At 44.4% G+C, this 17503-nt stretch overlaps 1 protein-coding gene across 2 annotated transcripts in view; it reads right to left on the bottom strand.

Moving 5' to 3' along the window:
* Positions 1-1961: 1961 nt before the first annotated feature.
* Positions 1962-17503, bottom strand: part of LOC141173077 (cell adhesion molecule CEACAM8-like) — a 180019-nt gene continuing 164477 nt past the window's right edge. For both annotated transcript variants that reach the window (XM_073657720.1, XM_073657721.1), the window contains one exon: positions 1962-2667. In XM_073657720.1, the coding sequence (XP_073513821.1) occupies positions 2620-2667 (48 nt within the window). In that variant the 3' untranslated portion in view covers positions 1962-2619. The remainder of the gene's footprint in view (positions 2668-17503) is intronic.

Raw genomic sequence — 17503 nt, 5'->3', positions numbered from 1 at the left:
ATGGGGGTCAGAAATGCTTCCTGGGGCGATCCCCATGCTGTCCCCATGTCATTTGAGCACTGTCACTATCGCTTTGGGCACTTTTTAGGCTTTCTACAGACTGCCGGGGGTGCCGCCGCAAAAATGCTTGGGTCTACGATAGACTAACATTGGGCTCGTTGCTCGGGTCGAGCACCCGAGTATCATGGCGAGCTCGGCCCGAGCTTTGAGCACCCGAGTATTTTAGTGCTCGCTCTACACTAATTACTAAACATTCAATATACGGTCAATATAGGAGAATATGAAGAATTTCTAAAAGAAACCAATATTTTAAAAAAGAGATTTAGGGCAAAACAGTACCCCAGTGCTATAATAGATGGTGCGTTCAAACACACATTCAAATTAAATCAAAATGATTGCCTAGGGGAAACCAACAGTGTAACTAAATCAGTAGGGGATAATATGGAATTATAAAATATAATACAGTTTTATTATGATTTACAATCAATCCCACAAATTAATAAGAGATACTCTTTCCAAATATTGGGTTCTGCTCACCAATGACCCTATATTATCGGGAAACATCACCATTCAACCAAATACTACTTTTCAGAGGAACATGAACCTAAAAAATAACATTACTTGATAGAACATAATAAAGATCCCACCAATCTCAAACTCATTATCCTTGAGCAAATACCGACTAATGCATCTAACAGACTGCAGAGACTTATCAATAGTCATATTGGATCTTCAAATTTATTTTGTATTCAACAACGTATCAGCCAGTCTGAGTATACTTGTCACTCACTATTTGTATGCCATAGGTGCTAATTAATCAACTAATGGCAATGCTAAACCTGTTAGGGTGACGCCTTCTGTGAAGTGTATATAACTGTTTGATTGCATTGTGCATTAATATTTGCCTGATGAAGGAGTTAGAACAGCTCTGAAACGCATAGCAAAACATCAGACACCTGTTCACATGGTGATTTCTCCAGTGGTATCGCTTGTTTTAAACCTTGGCAGCGCTAAATACAGCCACTGCTTTCCTTTTTATTAGGGGATAGCAGCGAGAGATTTTTCAAATATTTTTTCTGTTACGGTGTTTCATAATGAATTTATCTGTCATGTTAGATATGGGAAGGACCCAGCAAACGATGACGGGAAAGGGGGGGAGACCCAGCAACTAGGGAAAGGGAGAGTGGTGACCCCTAGGTAGATCTAGCAACACCCTGACTCCCCTATCATCCCTAAATAGGAACCTCACCTATCGCCGAGCAGGATACCTAAACCCTTTCTGTCCCTAGAACTGGGCCTTAGGTAGGGAGGTGAAGGGGTGAGCACTAGTCAGCCCCACTGCAACTAAAGACAAACAAGGGAAACAGACGAAGGGAAACACTTAACTTTGAGAAAACACTCGAGAGATCACAACTACAATCCTCAAAGGAACTTCAAGATGAATATAGCTGACTGCTAGCACATCAGACCTGAATAGAGGAATTTACTCTATCACTGGCTACTCTCTGGAGACAATAAGGGTATTTAAAAATGAAGCAAGGGTGTGTGAATTAGCAGCAGAAGGTGGAGATCACCGCTGGGTCCTACGAGAGAAGGAAGATGAAAGGATCAAAAAGGTGTCTTCAAAGCCAAGGGCAGCGACCTTCTACAGCTGGATCCAGAACGACTGTCTGTCAAACCTGATACACCCCTCGCATTATCTATGTACACTTAGTATGTCTTTTTGTACAAGCACTTTATTCCTTTTGGTATTTTTTTGTTTGGACATTTTTTATTAATACCTAATAAAGGTTATATTTTAAGGATTACTTCAGATGTTAGTCCTCTGTTCATACTTTTTGAAGAACCAATATTTTGCTATTTGATATTGCATGCGTTGCTCATATTTTAGAGCTGCTCTATCTGCCCTGTCCAAGAGAGAATAATGGGTCACTTTGGCATATTTCTAAAAATTTGACTCGTTTTTATTTCAAATAGATTTTATTGTTTCTAAGAATAAGTTTATTAATTTTTTATAACACAAATGCGTTTCATTTTCAAAATATTCTTATTTGGATAAGTGATTTAATGTTTAACATTTTTAGAGGAGGGATCAGATTTGGAAAGGAAGGAAAGGACAATTAGCCGGAAAATTTTTCCAATTTTCTGATTAAAAACTGAGGTCTGGAAGTGGAATGTTTTGTGACGTCATAATATAGTGCAATGGGTGGTGGGATACAAGTATATTACTAACGTATTGTAGAAGCAGTAATAAATATAGTCCACTTTTTGATTTAGCAAAATCGGGTAGATTTATCGATAAGTGCTTGAGCTGCTGCTTAATACTTGGATTATTCAAAAAAAAGTGTGGAATCTTCAAAGGGAAATTTTAAGAGTGGAAGAGTTCTTAGAATTCACAGCAATTCAAGAGGATAGAAGGTACAAGAAATTTTGAAAAAAAAAAGGAAGATTGATGATTATTTTGTGTTTCACTCATATTATGAAACTGCTGTACCTGCCCCTATAAAATGGCTAAAATAGGAATAACATGGGGAAGGAGATAAGAATTAGAGTGGACTTGGGTTTAGCTGGAATCACCAGTGACTTTTAAGAGATATTCCGTGAAAGATTAGTAATCTCTTAATGTTGCAGCTCAGTATATATGTCCTCAGTGTTGGACTCCAAACCCTGCAAGAAAAAGATTTAGATATTTTAATATATTAGCGCAAAAACAATAAACATAAGAGTCTGAAATATACATACTCATATATATATATGTATATATCATATGATGATTAGTTAAACCTTTCACTATGCTATTATTTATAAGACATTTATAAGACTGTAATATATTTTATTACCCTTTTTTGCTTCCTACTCTCCCAAACCTCATGCTGAAAGTGCTGTTTTATCTGCCCAACTCTTGATCTTTAGAAGCTGCTTTCAGCTGCTGCCTTACAAACATTTATGCGTGAGCATGTGGGAAGGGAGTAGAAAAGCTTTGACAGATGCATAACTACTTTTTTGTATTCTATCTAATGTATGTGCTTATTTTTACTTTCTTATAAACTAAAAAATGTATCCATTGTTAAACTGATGCATATTAAAGCAAGCGTGTCCTATTTTTTAGCAAACACATCCATTGGAATCCATTTTTTTAAATAGCGGATCAATGAGGAGAAAACAAAAAAAGAAAAAAATGAATGAAAAAACAAACAGATACAAATGCATGCATATGTCTTCCATAGACTACAATGTTGTAAAAAAATGGATCTTTTGCTCTATAAGATGAAAAAGCAAAGAAGTCTGCATTTTTATTCATGTTGTAGAAGACCGGATCAAAAAAGATATGATCACAAACTTATTTCTAACGGATACCCCTTTGACATCCGTTTTTCCTATTGTGTTCTATGTAAATATCTGTTTGAATATGTTCTTTACAATATAAATGGATATGTCAAGTAGACCACACAAATGTAGTGTGAAACAAGCCATCAGATGATTATCCATTATGTTAACCCATAAAAATAGATCCAGTTGAAACCTTTTTTGACCAGACAAAAAATGTAATAACTAGTGTTGAGCCACCCCCGTAGTGTTCGAGTTCGGTTTGGTTCATCGAACACCCGTATGTTCGCCGAACTGTTCGTCGAACACCGTTGAACACCGTTAAAACCAATGGCAGGCAAACAAAAACACATAGAAACACATAGAAAACACCTTCAAAGGTGTCCAAAAGCTGACAAACTGCTCAGAAGACACAACTAACACATGGAAAAGTGACAAGTACATATAGTCATGCGAAAAGAAAAGTGGTGGAGGAGTAAAAGGAGGGGGAGACACAGATATAGTTATGTCATGCCCTTCTAAAACCAAAAAAGTGCAAAGCCGACACGGCCAATCCGTTCCTGCCCATGCGACCTCCGTGTCGCCGGGTTTCTGCCAGAGCCGTGGTGGACCCTGACGGCCAGCCCCCCTCTCCCAATACTGGTGCCTGTCCGCTGGTGGGTCGAGCGAGCCCCCCTGCGGTGGAGGCAGGTCTAATCTTTTTAATTTAAATTGTCTCTCTAATTTGAATGAGTACACTTTAAATCCTTTTACAAGGATCTATTGGAGGGCAAGTCTCATGCCAGCAGCCGCGTAATTCCAGCTCCAGTAGCGTCCACTAAAGCTGCTGCAGTTACAAAGCTTTTATAAGGATCAAGCTCGGTGGTCCACCGCAAGGCGCCCTACCGCCAGTCCCAGCCCCTGTGCCTTGGGGTGCCTCCCCGATGATCTTCACTGAGTGTCCCGGGGGCCCAAAGCATTTCCTTTGAAAAAATTAAGTGTCCAAACTACCGGTGGCGTAGCTTGCTTAACAGATGGGATAATCCGCTGACTAGCAGACACTGCTACTAGGCACAAAGTATTTCCTTGGCTAGATGCAGTTAAAAATTTGTAATTAGATGGATGCTGAGAAAGCATTCCATAGAGTCTCCTGGCACGCCATATATTATTCTCTTAAAAAGCTTGGGGTAGGGGTCTAGGGGACACTTTTATAGCCAAAATCACGGCCCTGTATCGCAATACGTCACCTAGGCTGAAGATAAATGGAACATTTTCATCACCTTTCATAATCACCAATGGGAAAAGGCAGGGATGTCCTCTGTCCCCTCTCTTATACATCCTAGTGACGGAGCACCTGCTCACATCAATTCGCCATAACCCCAATATTAGGTGGATAGAGGTGGGAGGCACCGAGTACAAGTGCTCTGCATTTGCTGATGATGTCCTAGTATATATCACTCAATCACATATATCCATCCCTGCTGTTATGGCTGAAATAGATCACTTTGTTACATGGTCAAATTTTAAAATCAATGCAGCGAAGTCTGAGGCCCTCGATGTCTCCCTCCCCAAATCCATACAGGATTCCATCCAGTCCAACTTTCCTTTTGCCTGGCCCTCACAGGGTATCAAATACTTAGGAATTCCTATTCATAGTGACCTCTCCCGTCTATGTTATCTTAATTTTGGGCCCTTTATTGAACAACTCCATACAGACCACGGTTGGCAAGTTAGAACTGTAAGATTCACTACGTGAACCACTGGTGTTTTGTGGAAAATCACATGTACACTGTGTTCCAAATTATTATGCAAAAAGTGTTTAGGAGTGAAAAGGGAAGAATTTGTTTGTTTGTCAGTTAAACTCATTGATGGTGATGTGTGTCAGGGCTCTTTATATCACTGTAAGCAATTGCAGACACCTGTGCTAATTAGTTTGGTAGGTGTGTCCAATGAAAGGCAAGACTACTTAAGAAGGCTGTCCCACATTATTAAGCAGCCTATATTTTCTGCCAAAATGGGAAAGAAAAAGGATGTGTCGGCTGCTGAGAAGCAACAAATTGTGGAGTGTTTAGGTCAAGGCATGACTACAATCAACATTGCCAAGACACTTCATCCTGATCATCGTACAATCAATCAATATGTATCTGATTCACAGTACACACGTGTGCATGCTGATAAGAGAAAATTGAGGACTATTTCCTACAGGCAATTACGTCAGGTTAAAAGAGCAGTGGCAAAAAAGCCTTGTCATAGCAGCAGACAAGTTTTTGAAGCTGCTGGTGCCTCCAATGTCCCCCGAACAACAAGATGCAGGGTCCTTCAGAGGTTTGCAGCTGTGCGTAAGCCATCCTGTCGAACTCCTCTATCCACTGTACACAAGCAGAAATGGCTCCAGTGGGCCAAACAATACATGAAGACTGACTTCAAAACTGTTTTGTTCACCGATGAGTGCCGTGCAACGCTCGATGGTCCAGATGGATGGAGTGGAGGATGGCTGGTTGATGGACACCCCATGCAAACACGGCTACGGCACCAGCAAGGAGGAGGTGGAGTAATGTTTTGGGCTGGAATCATGGGGAGAGAGATTGTCGGCCCCTTTAGGATTCCTGAAGGGGTAAAGATGAACTCCATAATGTATGTGGAGTTTCTCAAACAGCACTTCCTGCCATGGTTCAAGAAGAAGAAACGTGTATTCTGCAGCAAGATCATTTTCATGCATGATAATGCACCGTCTCATGCTGCACATAACAAATCTGCATCTCTGGCTGATATGGGCATAAAAGGGGACAAACTTATGGTGTAACCCCCATGCTCCCCTGACCTCAACCTCATTGAGAACCTCTGAAGCATCATCAAAAGGAGTGTCTATGACGGCGGGAGGCAGTTCACATCTAAGCAACAGCTCTGGGAGGGTATTCTGTCCTCATGCAAAACAATTGAAGCAGAAACCATCCAAAACCTGACAATTTCAATGGACGAGAGAGTTCAGAAGCTCCTTTCGAACAAGGGGTCCTATGTGCAAATGTAACATCACCTAAAATAAAGTTTTGAGTTGAAAACTGTTTGATTTCAGCTTCTAATAACCTGCTAATGCTTATAATTTCAAAAATGACCATTTTTTGTTCTTTATTAAAACGAAAAGGATGATCGAAGAGTGTGGGGGATCTAAGAGTGTGGCAACCCAGTAGTCAGGATTATTTCGAATTCTGACAATCTGAGGGTCATGTTGCAGGCAGTGCAGCAAGAAGGCACTCATGTGTCTTGCCCATCTAGGAGCCCCAAAATTATTTTCCGGGCTAGATGCAGCTAAAAATTATTATTAATTTGAAAGCTGGTGGAGCTTAGTATAGATGGCCTAATAGAATCAGCACTGCAAACTGCTACAAGGCCCAAATTATTTTCCAGCCAAGATACAGATAAGCATGATTAGTAGTGTTGAGCGATACCTTCCGATATCAGGAAATATCGTATCGGATTGGATCGGACCGATACTCAAAAAGTATCGGATATCGCCGATTCCGATACCGGAAACCAATGCAAGTCAATGGGACACTAATATCGGAATGAAAATAAACCCTTTCTTTCCTTGTAGGTTAATTCTACATGAAGTAAAACAACTAAGAATAATGTAGAATGTATTATGCGAAAAGCCGGCAATTCATCAGCGGCATACACCGGTACCCGACAATTTACAACAGAAAGAATAGAGCTTCACACATAGATTAGATAGATAGAAACATGTCAGTCACATATATATGAAGTACAGTGACAGTGTTGCTTACTGTACTTGTCATTTAGTGTAAAGGATTTATTTAAAAAAATAATAGTGTTTTCATGCACCGTCTCTTTAAAAAAGCCGGCCGGCAATTCAGCAGCGGTACCCGACAATTTAGAATAGAAGGAATAGAGCATCACACATAGATTAGATAGATAGAAACATGTCAGTCACATATATAAGAAGTACAGTGACAGTGTTGATTACTGTACTTGTCATTTAGTGTTAAAATAAAGGATTTATTTAAAAAAAAATTGGCGTGGGGTTCCCCTTAATTTTAGTCTCTAGCGGAGGTTAAGCAGACGGCTGAGGCAGATGTTTGAAGCCTGGGAAGGGGGTAATACCCACGGAGCTTCCCAGGCTACTAATATCAGCACCCAGCTGAATACCTAGCCCTTACTAGCTATTAAAATGGGGGACCCCCCCAAAAAAATGACGTGGGGTCCCCCCTATTTTAATAGCTAGTAAAGGCTAGGCAGACAGCTGGGGGCTGATATTAATAGCCCAGGAAGGGAGCCATGAATATTGGCCCCCTCCCAGGCTAGAAACACCAGCCGTCAGCCGCCCCAGAAATGGCGCATCCATAGGATGCGCCAATTCTGGCACTTAGCCTCGCTCTTCCCACTGCCCTGTAGCTGTGGCAGTGAGGTAACAGGGCTGGGGTTGATGTCAGCTTATAATGCCAGCTGACATCAAGCCCAGGTTAGTAATGGAGAGGCGTCTATAAGACACCCCCATTACTAACCCCATAGTGAAAGTTAAAAAAAAAAACACAAACACCCAGAATAAAGTCCTTTAATTGAAATAAACACACAATTCTTTATTGTTCTAAATTAAACCATACTTACCGTCACGCCCATTCCAGCTGAAGCCAACGATCTCCTGCAATAAAAGAAAAATAATAAAGCAACCTCATCCTTACCTTTCCATGGTTCCCACGACGGCTCCAGCTCTGCTACATTGAGATGACAGGCTGGACCGCAGCAGAACGCTGCCATCCAGCCTGTCATCCCGCAGACACTGAGAAGCACAGGCATGCTTGCGCTCTGCAGTGTCTGGCTGTGACGGCATAAAGATGAGACGAGTTCATGTCCAATGAACTCAGCTCACCTCATGCACGTCACTGACAGCGTGGGAGAATTCTCACGCTGAAGCGCTGAGTGCAGGAGAATTTTCCCACGCTGTCAGTGACGTGCATGAGGTGAGCTGAGTTCTTTGGACATGAACTCGGCTCATCTTTATGCCGTCACAGAGAGACACTGAGAAGCGCAAGCATGCCTGTGCTTCTCAGTGTCTGCGGGATGACAGGCTGGATGGCAGCGTTCTGCTGCGGTCCAGCCTGTCATCTCGATGTAGCAGAGCTGAAGCTGTCGTGGGATCCATGGGAAGGTAAGGATGAGGTTGGTTTATTATTTTTCTTTTATTGCAGGAGATCGTTGGCTTCAGCTGGAATGGGCGTGACGGTAAGTATGGTTTAATTTAGAACAATAAAGAATTGTGTGTTTATTTCTATTAAAGGACTTTATTCTGGGTGTTGTGTTTTTTTTAAATACTTTACTAGAAATTCATGGTGGTCATGTCTAATATTGGCGTGACCCCATGAATTTCGGGCTTAGGGCCAGCTGATAATGCCAAGCTGGCCTTAACCCCTTTATTACCCAGTGAGCCACCGCACCAGGGCCCTGGATGAGTTGGGTACAGCGCCAGAAGATGGCGCTTCTATGAAGGCGCCATTTTCCGGGGCGGCTGCGGACTGCAATTTGCAGCGGGTGGAGCCCAGAAAGCTTGGGTCTCCCTGCGCTGCGGATTCCAGCCCCCAGCTGCCTAGTTGTACCTGGCTGGACACAAAAATAGGGCGAAGCCCCACGTATTTTTTTTTTTAATTATTTCATGAAATTCATGAAATAATTAAGAAAAAAAGGGCTTCCCTATATTGTTGTGTCCGGCCAGGTACAAATAGGCAGCTGGTGGTTGGGGGCAGCCCGTTCCTGCCTGCTGTACCTGGCTGGACCCAAATATAGTGCGAAGCTCCACGTCAATTTTTTTAAAATTATTTCATGAAATAATTTTTTAAAAAAAGGTCTTCCCTATATTGTTGTGTCCGGCCAGGTACAAATAGGCAGCTGGTGGTTGGGAGCAGCCCGTTCCTGCCTGCTGTACCTGGCTGGACCCAAATATAGTGCGAAGCTCCACGTCAATTTTTTTTTAATTATTTCATGAAATAATTTTTTAAAAAAAGGGCTTCCCTATATTGTTGTGTCCGGCCAGGTACAAATAGGCAGCTGGTGGTTGGGGGCAGCCCGTTCCTGCCTGCTGTATCTGGCTGGACACAAATATAGGACGAAGCCCCACGTCAATTTTTTTTAAATTATTTCATGAATTTCCTGAAATAATTAAAAAAAAATTGACGTGGAGCTTCGCACTATATTTGTGTTCAGCCAGGTACAGCAGGCAGGAACGGGCTGCCCCCAACCACCAGCTGCCTATTTGTACCTGGCCGGACACAACAATATAGGGAAGCCCTTTTTTTCTTTATTATTTCATGAATTTCATGAAATAATTAAAAAAAAAAATACATGGGGCTTCTCCCTATTTTTGTGTCCAGCCAGGTACAGCTAGGCAGCTGGGGGATGGAATCTGCAGCACAGGGAGGCCCAAGCTTTCTGGGCCCCCCCCCCCGCTGCAAATTGCAGTCCGCAGCCGCCCCGGAAAATGACGCGTTCATAGAAGCTGGATGCTGTACCTGGCTGGCATACAAAAATATGGCAAAGCCCACGTCAAAATTTTTGGGAAAAATTAATTAAAAAATAAATAATAATTTAGGGACTGCATCTTTATTAACTCCTCAAATGTCATTTAGTGTTAAAATAAAGGATTTATTTAAAAAAAAAATTGGCGTGGGATCCCCCATAATTTTAGTCTCTAGCGGAGGTTAAGCAGACGGCTGGGGAAGATGTTTGAAGCCTGGGAAGGGTGTAATACCCACGGATCTTCCCAGACTACTAATATCAGCCCCCAGTTGAATACCTAGCCTTTACTAGCTATTAAAATGGGGGACCCCCCAAAAAAAATGACGTGGGGTCCCCCTAATTAAATAGCTAGCAAAGGCTAGGCAGACAGCTGGGGGCTGATATTAATAGCCCAGGAAGGGTGCCATGAATATTGGCCCCCTCCCAGGCTAGAAACACCAGCCGTCAGCCGCCCCAGAAATGGCGCATCCATAGGATGCGCCAATTCTGGCACTTAGCCTCGCTCTTCCACGCTGCCCTGGTGCGGTGGCAGGGGGTAATAGGGCTGGGGTTCATGTCAGCGCCAGCTGCCATGAAGCCCAGGTTAGTAATGATGGGCGTCTATAAGACACCCCCATTACTAACCTACAAAGTGTTAAAAAGAAAAAACACACACTACACCCAGAAAAAAATAACCTGTCCACGTTCCTGCGCTGATCTCCCATGCACAGCTGTCACATCTGGAGATGGTGACAGCTGTGCATGGCTGCTGTAAGCTCACGCTGCCGGGAACACGTCCGCTCCCGGCAGCGTGAGCCCTGACTGAGGTCACCGGAGTGCATTCAGTCAGCGCTGCTCCGGAGACCTCCTTTACGGCACTGCTGTACCGTGGGAATTTCTCACGATACAGCAGGGCCGTAAAGGAGTTGACCGGAGCAGCGCTGCCTGAACTTCGGTGAACCCGCTTATGCAATGACGGGGCTGCTTTACGGCCCCGTCATTCTAGCGGCGGCAGCGGTTCAGAGCGGTCACATTCTATGTGGTTGCTCTGAACTGGAGATCTTCGTGGGACACTCGTGGACTACTACGGAGGGGTAAGGATAAGGTTGTGGTTTATTATTTTATATTTTATTACAGGAGATCGATGGCTTCGGGGAATTAGGTGTCTAGGTGAGTATAGGTGTAGTTTTTTATTTTTTACTTTATTTTAGGTGGCGATCGGCGGGGACAGGTAATGTATGAACTAATTTATTGTAGGCAACCACTGGCCACCAATGACATGTATTTAACATTTATTGGGGACACAGTAGGGCAATTTATATAGCAGGATCAGGCTGATGGGAACTACTGCTCCCATCGAGCTGATCCTGCTGGCACGAGTGGACGGGGGACAGACATAGGCCGATGGGAGTAGTAGTGTCACATCGGCCTATGTCTGCCTGCACGCACACACCCGCACACATCGCACAGACACCGCACACACACACCCGCAGACATCGCACAGACACCGCGCCCACCCGCACACATCGCACAGGCACCCACACACACCAATCATGACGGGTCTGGGAGGTGAGGCTGACCTGTGCGACCGTGGGAAAGTTCATGTGAGTTCATGCAGTCAAGCATGAACTCACATGAACCCTCTGAGGGCACCGCGACTACTTCAAATGAACAGCTGATCGGCATCACCTGATACCTCAGCTGTTCATTTGAAATAACCGGCGGGAAAGCGCAGCACAGAACGGGAAAGCCTGCGGTGAAGTCTTTTCACTGCCGGCTTCCCCGCCCGGGTCCTTCGCTCCCCGCTCCTTGGTGCTGCGCTCCCCGCCCGGTCCTAACTTACGATCGGGATGGGAGGTGGCGAGGGGAGCGGAGGATCGAGGTGGGAGGCTGCGGGGAAGCAGTATGGGGCTGTGTGATTGTTTAAAAGCAGGCGGCTTTTTACCGCCCGCCGGCTTTTAAACAATCAGGAGAATTCTCCCACGCCGGGATGGCATTCTGATGACAGGCTGGATCTCAGCTGAGCGCTGCCATCCAGCTTGTCATCCTTCAGAGACTCTGCAGAGCGCAGGCATTATGGGAACTTCCGATTCCGGTATTCGATATTGTAAAAGTATCGGAATTAAGTATCGGAATTCCGATACCGCGAATATCGGCCGATACCCGATATTTCAGTATCGGAATGCTCAACACTAATGATTAGTAATTTTAAATCTGGTGGAGTTTAGTATAGATGTCCTCATAGAATCAGTACTGCAAACTGCTACAAGGACCAAATTATTTTCCAGCCAAGATACAGATAAACATGATTAGTAATTTGAAAGCTTAAAACGGTTGGTGAGGTGATTTTAACAAATCATCAAGCTTTTACTCTCCCCAGGATGACACAGGGGTAGAAAAGTCATTTCGGATCCCTGATTTGTTCATCTTTATGAACGTGAGTCTGTCTACATTATCAGTGGAGAGCCTCGTGCGCTTATCTGTCAGCACACCACCAGCAGCGCTGAACACACGTTCAGACAGAATGCTGGCTGCGGGGCATGACAAGATCTCCAAGGCGTAAGTGGCGAGCTCCGGCCATTTATCCAGATTGGAAGCCCAAAAAGAGCAAGGGTCCAATGACACAGTCATGGCTTCAATGTTTACTTGGAGATACTCCTGTACCATCGTCTCTAGGCGTTGACTATGTGTCAGACTTCTTGTCTCCTGTGGCCTTGCAAAGGATGGGCTAGAAAAGTGGTGAAATGATTCCGCAAAATTGATGTTACCAGTAGTGTTGAGCGAACATACTCGACACTGCTCGGTACTCGCCCGAGCATCATGCTACTCGGGATGTTCGGCGAGCACCGAGCATTTCCGGGTTACTCAGGCGGGAGCTCGGGTCTCCGCCCTGCATGTTTGGTGCTCTTTACAGAGCCAATGAACATGCAGGGATTGCCAGCCAGTCACTGTAATGCCGCAGCCATGTTGTTTGTGGGCATTACAGTGATTGGCTGGCCGCACAGCGTCACCTCGAGTATTTAAAACCGGGCACCGCCATCTTGGACACAGTCGCTCCGGATCAGACAGTGTAGGGACAGCGCTGCTGATTTAGGGAGAGATATATCCTGCAAAATAGTTAGTGTAGGGTCAGTAAAGGCTGCCAGATCAAACAAACAGACCTTCTCAGGACTAATATCCATCCCAGGTATATCAGGCAGGCAGGCAGGCAGGCTGTATAGGAGACGCAGTGGTTATACCAGCAAACGCTGCATTACAGTCCTGTGTGCTGCTCCTGTTGCTGAAATTGCTGGACTTAGCTCCAGGTCCCGGGGGCCAGGAAAAATCCTTTTTTATTATCTAAATCCTCTTTTTTTTTTCCTCCTTCACAATGTACAAATACCCATCTTATTAACCTTTTGGTGCCCCCCACCCCAAAAAAAAAAAGTGTGCCTCTGATTTTTCAGACACAAATATATCTGTTGAAAATAGTCTGGTGTAGGCCAGAGAAATAGAAGTGTGGTTTTGCAGTTCTATGGGCCATTTGTATCTAAAAAAACAGTTTGAGTGTGTCGCTCACTGTTCAGCCACAAATATATATATATTTTAAAAAGCCTGGTATACACCAGTAAATTATTACTGTGGTTTTGATGTTCCACGGTAAAACATCTCTATTATCCTGTTTTTGGCATTTTTTGCTGTATAAAAATAATAATAGTGTCTCCCTGATTTTTCAGACACAAATATATCTGTTGAAATTAGTCTGGTGTAGGCCAGAGAGACAGAAGTGTGCTTTTGCTGTTCAATGGTAAAAAATCTCTATTATCCTGCTTTTTGCATTTTTTGCTGTAAAAAAAAAAATTAGTGTCTTCCTGATTTTTCAGACACAAATATATCTGTTGAAAATAGTCTGGTGTAGGCCCGAGAAATACAAGTGTGGTTTTGCAGTTCCACGGTACAAACCTCTGTATTATCCACTTTTGGGCCATTTGAATCTAAAAAAAACAGTTGGAGTGTGTCGCTCACTGTTCAGCCGCAAATATATATATATATTTTAAAAAGCCTGGTATACACCAGTAAATTATTACTGTGGTTTTGATGTTCCACGGTAAAACATCTATATTATCCTGTTTTTGGCATTTTTTGCTGTATAAAAATAATAATAGTGTCTCCCTGATTTTTCAGACACAAATATATCTGTTGAAAATAGTCTGGTGTAGGCCAGAGAGACAGAAGTGTGCTTTTGCTGTTCCACGGTAAAAAATCTCTATTATCCTGCTTTTTGCATTTTTTGCTGTAAAAAAAAAAAAAAATAGTGTCTCCCTGATTTTTCAGACACAAATATATCTGTTGAAAATAGTCTGGTGTAGGCCCGAGAAATACAAGTGTGGTTTTGCAGTTCCACGGTACAAACCTCTGTATTATCCACTTTTGGGCCATTTGTATCTAAAAAAAACAGTTGGAGTGTGTCGCTCACTGTTCAGCCGCAAATATATATATATATTTTAAAAAGCCTGGTATACACCAGTAAATTATTACTGTGGTTTTGATGTTCCACGGTAAAACATCTCTATTATCCTGTTTTTGACATTTTTTGCTGTATAAAAATAATAATAGTGTCTCACTGATTTTTCAGACACAAATATATCTGTTGAAAATAGTCTGGTGTAGGCCAGAGAGACAGAAGTGTGCTTTTGCTGTTCCACGGTAAAAAATCTCTATTATCCTGCTTTTTGCATTTTTTGCTGTAAAAAAAAAAAAAAAAATAGTGTCTCCCTGATTTTTCAGACACAAATTTATCTGTTGAAAATAGTCTGGTGTAGGCCCGAGAAATACAAGTGTGGTTTTGCAGTTCCACGGTACAAACCTCTGTATTATCCACTTTTGGGCCATTTGTATCTAAAAAAAACAGTTGGAGTGTGTCGCTCACTGTTCAGCCGCAAATATATATATATTTTAAAAAGCCTGGTATACACCAGTAAATTATAACTGTGGTTTTTCTGTTCCACGGTAAAAAATCTCTATTATTCAGGTTTTGGTAGTTTTTTCCGTAAGGAAAAACAGTAGTGTCTCCTGACTGTTGTGACACAAAAATATATCTGTTGAAAATAGTCTTGTGTAGGCCCGACATCCCAGTGTGGTTTCGCAGTTCCACGGGTCAAATCGCTGTACTATCCAGTTTTGGGCCTTTGGTATCTAAAAAAAAAGCAGTTTGAGTGTGTCGCTCACTGTTCAGCCGCAAATATCTCTATTTAAAAAAGTGTGGTATACCCCAGTAAACAATAACTGTGGTTTTCCTCTTCCACGGTTCTAATCTACTCTTTATTACCCTTTTTCCATTGATAGTGCAAGTGTAAGCTATTTTACTTCATTTACAATGGGCAAGGCGCGTGGCAAGGGACGTGGAAGTGGACGTTCTGGTGATGGTTCGTGCAGAGGACGGGGCCGTGGCCAAGGTGAAAATGTGCGACAACCAACAGCCACATCTTCTCGCTCCCACTTCTTGACCGAATTACTAGGGAAGCACAGAACAACACCAGTATTGAGAACTGATCAGTGTGAACAGGTTATTAATTGGATAGCAGACAATACTTCCAGTTACCTGGGCACCACCACCTCCGGTCTGTCTTCCACATGGTCAACTCTTAGTAGCCGTGAGTCTCGACCGCATACTCCTCCTCACCCTGATGCTCCTTCCTCCCACCATGCCGAGTGTCGTCAGACAGCAAGTGATCCCACACTTGGACACTCTGAAGAGCTGTTCACTGGTCCATTTCCATATTTGGGCCCCTCGCCTGATACGCTTGAAGTGGTGGAAGAGGAGATCCCATGTTGCGATGCCCAAATATTTGAACAGCCAGGGCCACAGGAAGTCGACGTTGACAATCTGTCACAAGAGGTGGACGATGACGAGACACAATTGCCAGGAAGTGAGGAGGAGGATCGTGGTGCGCAAGTGGAAGAGGAGGAGGTGGTGGATGATCTAGTAACTGACCCAACGTGGAAGGAGGACATGCAGAGTGAGGCCAGCAGCACACAGGGGGAGGGAGGCAGAGTACCCCAACAGGCAGGAAGAAGCAGTGTGGTGGCCGCAGACAGAAGGCAGGCAACCGTTCCCCGTAACACCAACACGAGGGATGTTGCCTGTACAAGCGGTGCATTTCCAGAGTCTGGAATTTTTTTAAAGACTCTGCTGATAACCCCAAAAAGGCCATATGTTCCACCTGCCATGCCAGCATCAGCAGGGGTGACAAAACTACCAGCCTGACCACCACCAGCATGATCAGGCACATGGCAGCAAAGCACCCGACTTTGTGGGGCGAAACCCAGGGTCCTCGACCAGTGTCAGCGGGTGTCACCACTGCTTCTTCCACTGTTGTGCGTGCAATAGAACCCCCTGTTGTGTGTGCTAGGCAATCCCCTGTCCATACTGCATGTAAAGATGCCCCCTCCTCTCAGTCTTCACTTGTTATGGCAGTTTCTCAAGAAACAGCATCAACGTCCACGTCCACGTCCCACCGCAGCGTTCAATTGTCCATATCCCAGACCTTTGAACGAAAGCGAAAATTCGCAGCTAACGCCCCACAGGCCACAGTCCTAAATTTGCACATTTCACGACTGCTTGCATTTGAAATGCTGCCTTTTAGGCTGATGGAGACGGAATCCTTCCGCAATCTTATGGCGGTGGCCGTCCCTTGGTACTCGGTCCCCAGCCGACACTATTTTGGCCGGTGTGCCATCCCCGCTTTACACAAGCACGTGTCCCAAAGCATCTGCCGTGCCCTCAACAGCGCAGTTACTGGGAGAGTCCACCTGACAACGGACACGTGGACAAGTGCTTGTGGCCAGGGACGGTACATCTCTCTGACGGCACACTGGGTAAACATAGTGGAAGCCGGGACCCAGTCAGACCTTGGGACGGAACACATCCTCCCCACACCGAGGATTGCGGGCCCTATGTCAGTCAGAGTTGCCCCCACAGTGTACAGCTCCTGTGCATCCTCCTCCTCCTCCTCCTCCTCATGTTCAGCCTCCATCTCAGAGATCACCACATCAGTTACAAGCTGGAAGCATTGCAGTACTGCCTCCGCCAAGCGGCAACAGGCTGTGCTGAAACTCATAAGCTTAGGTGATAAATCTCACACTGCTTGTGAGTTGTGGACAGCTGTGAAAGAGAAGGCAGATCTGTGGCTGAGACCGCTGAACCTACATCCCGGCATGGTCTTGTGTGACAATGGCCGTAACCTGGTGGCGGCTCTGAGGCGAGGTGAGATCACACACGTACCATGCCTGGCTCATGTGCTTAACCTCGTGGTTCAGCGGTTTCTTAAATCGTACCCTGAGTTGCCAGATCTGCTCGTGAAAGTACGCCGCCTGTCAGCTCATTTTCGCAAGTCGGCTACAGCTTCCGCCGCCCTTGCTGTGTTGCAGCAGCGTTTGCAGCTTCCGGCACACCGACTGGTGTGTGATGTCCCCACACGTTGGAACTCTACCCTCCACATGTTGCAAAGGATTTGTGAGCAGAAGAGAGCAGTTGTGGAGTACCAGCTGCAACAAGGCCGTCGATATTCAGGTCAGACTCCACACATAAGACCTCAGGAGTGGACCTGGATGTCTGACATATGTACCATCCTGAAAAACTTTGAGGAGGCCACCAAGATGGTGAGTGGCGATGACGCCATCATTAGTGTCAGCATCCCACTTGTCTGTTTTT

This window comes from Phyllobates terribilis, unplaced genomic scaffold (genome assembly GCF_046119375.1).
Source record: "Phyllobates terribilis strain yellow unplaced genomic scaffold, ASM4611937v1 Scaffold_12__6_contigs__length_324123572, whole genome shotgun sequence".
Classification (NCBI taxonomy): Eukaryota; Metazoa; Chordata; class Amphibia; order Anura; family Dendrobatidae; genus Phyllobates; species Phyllobates terribilis.
Note: the sequence above shows the minus strand (reverse complement) of the source record. Positions and strands in the feature narration are given on the sequence as shown.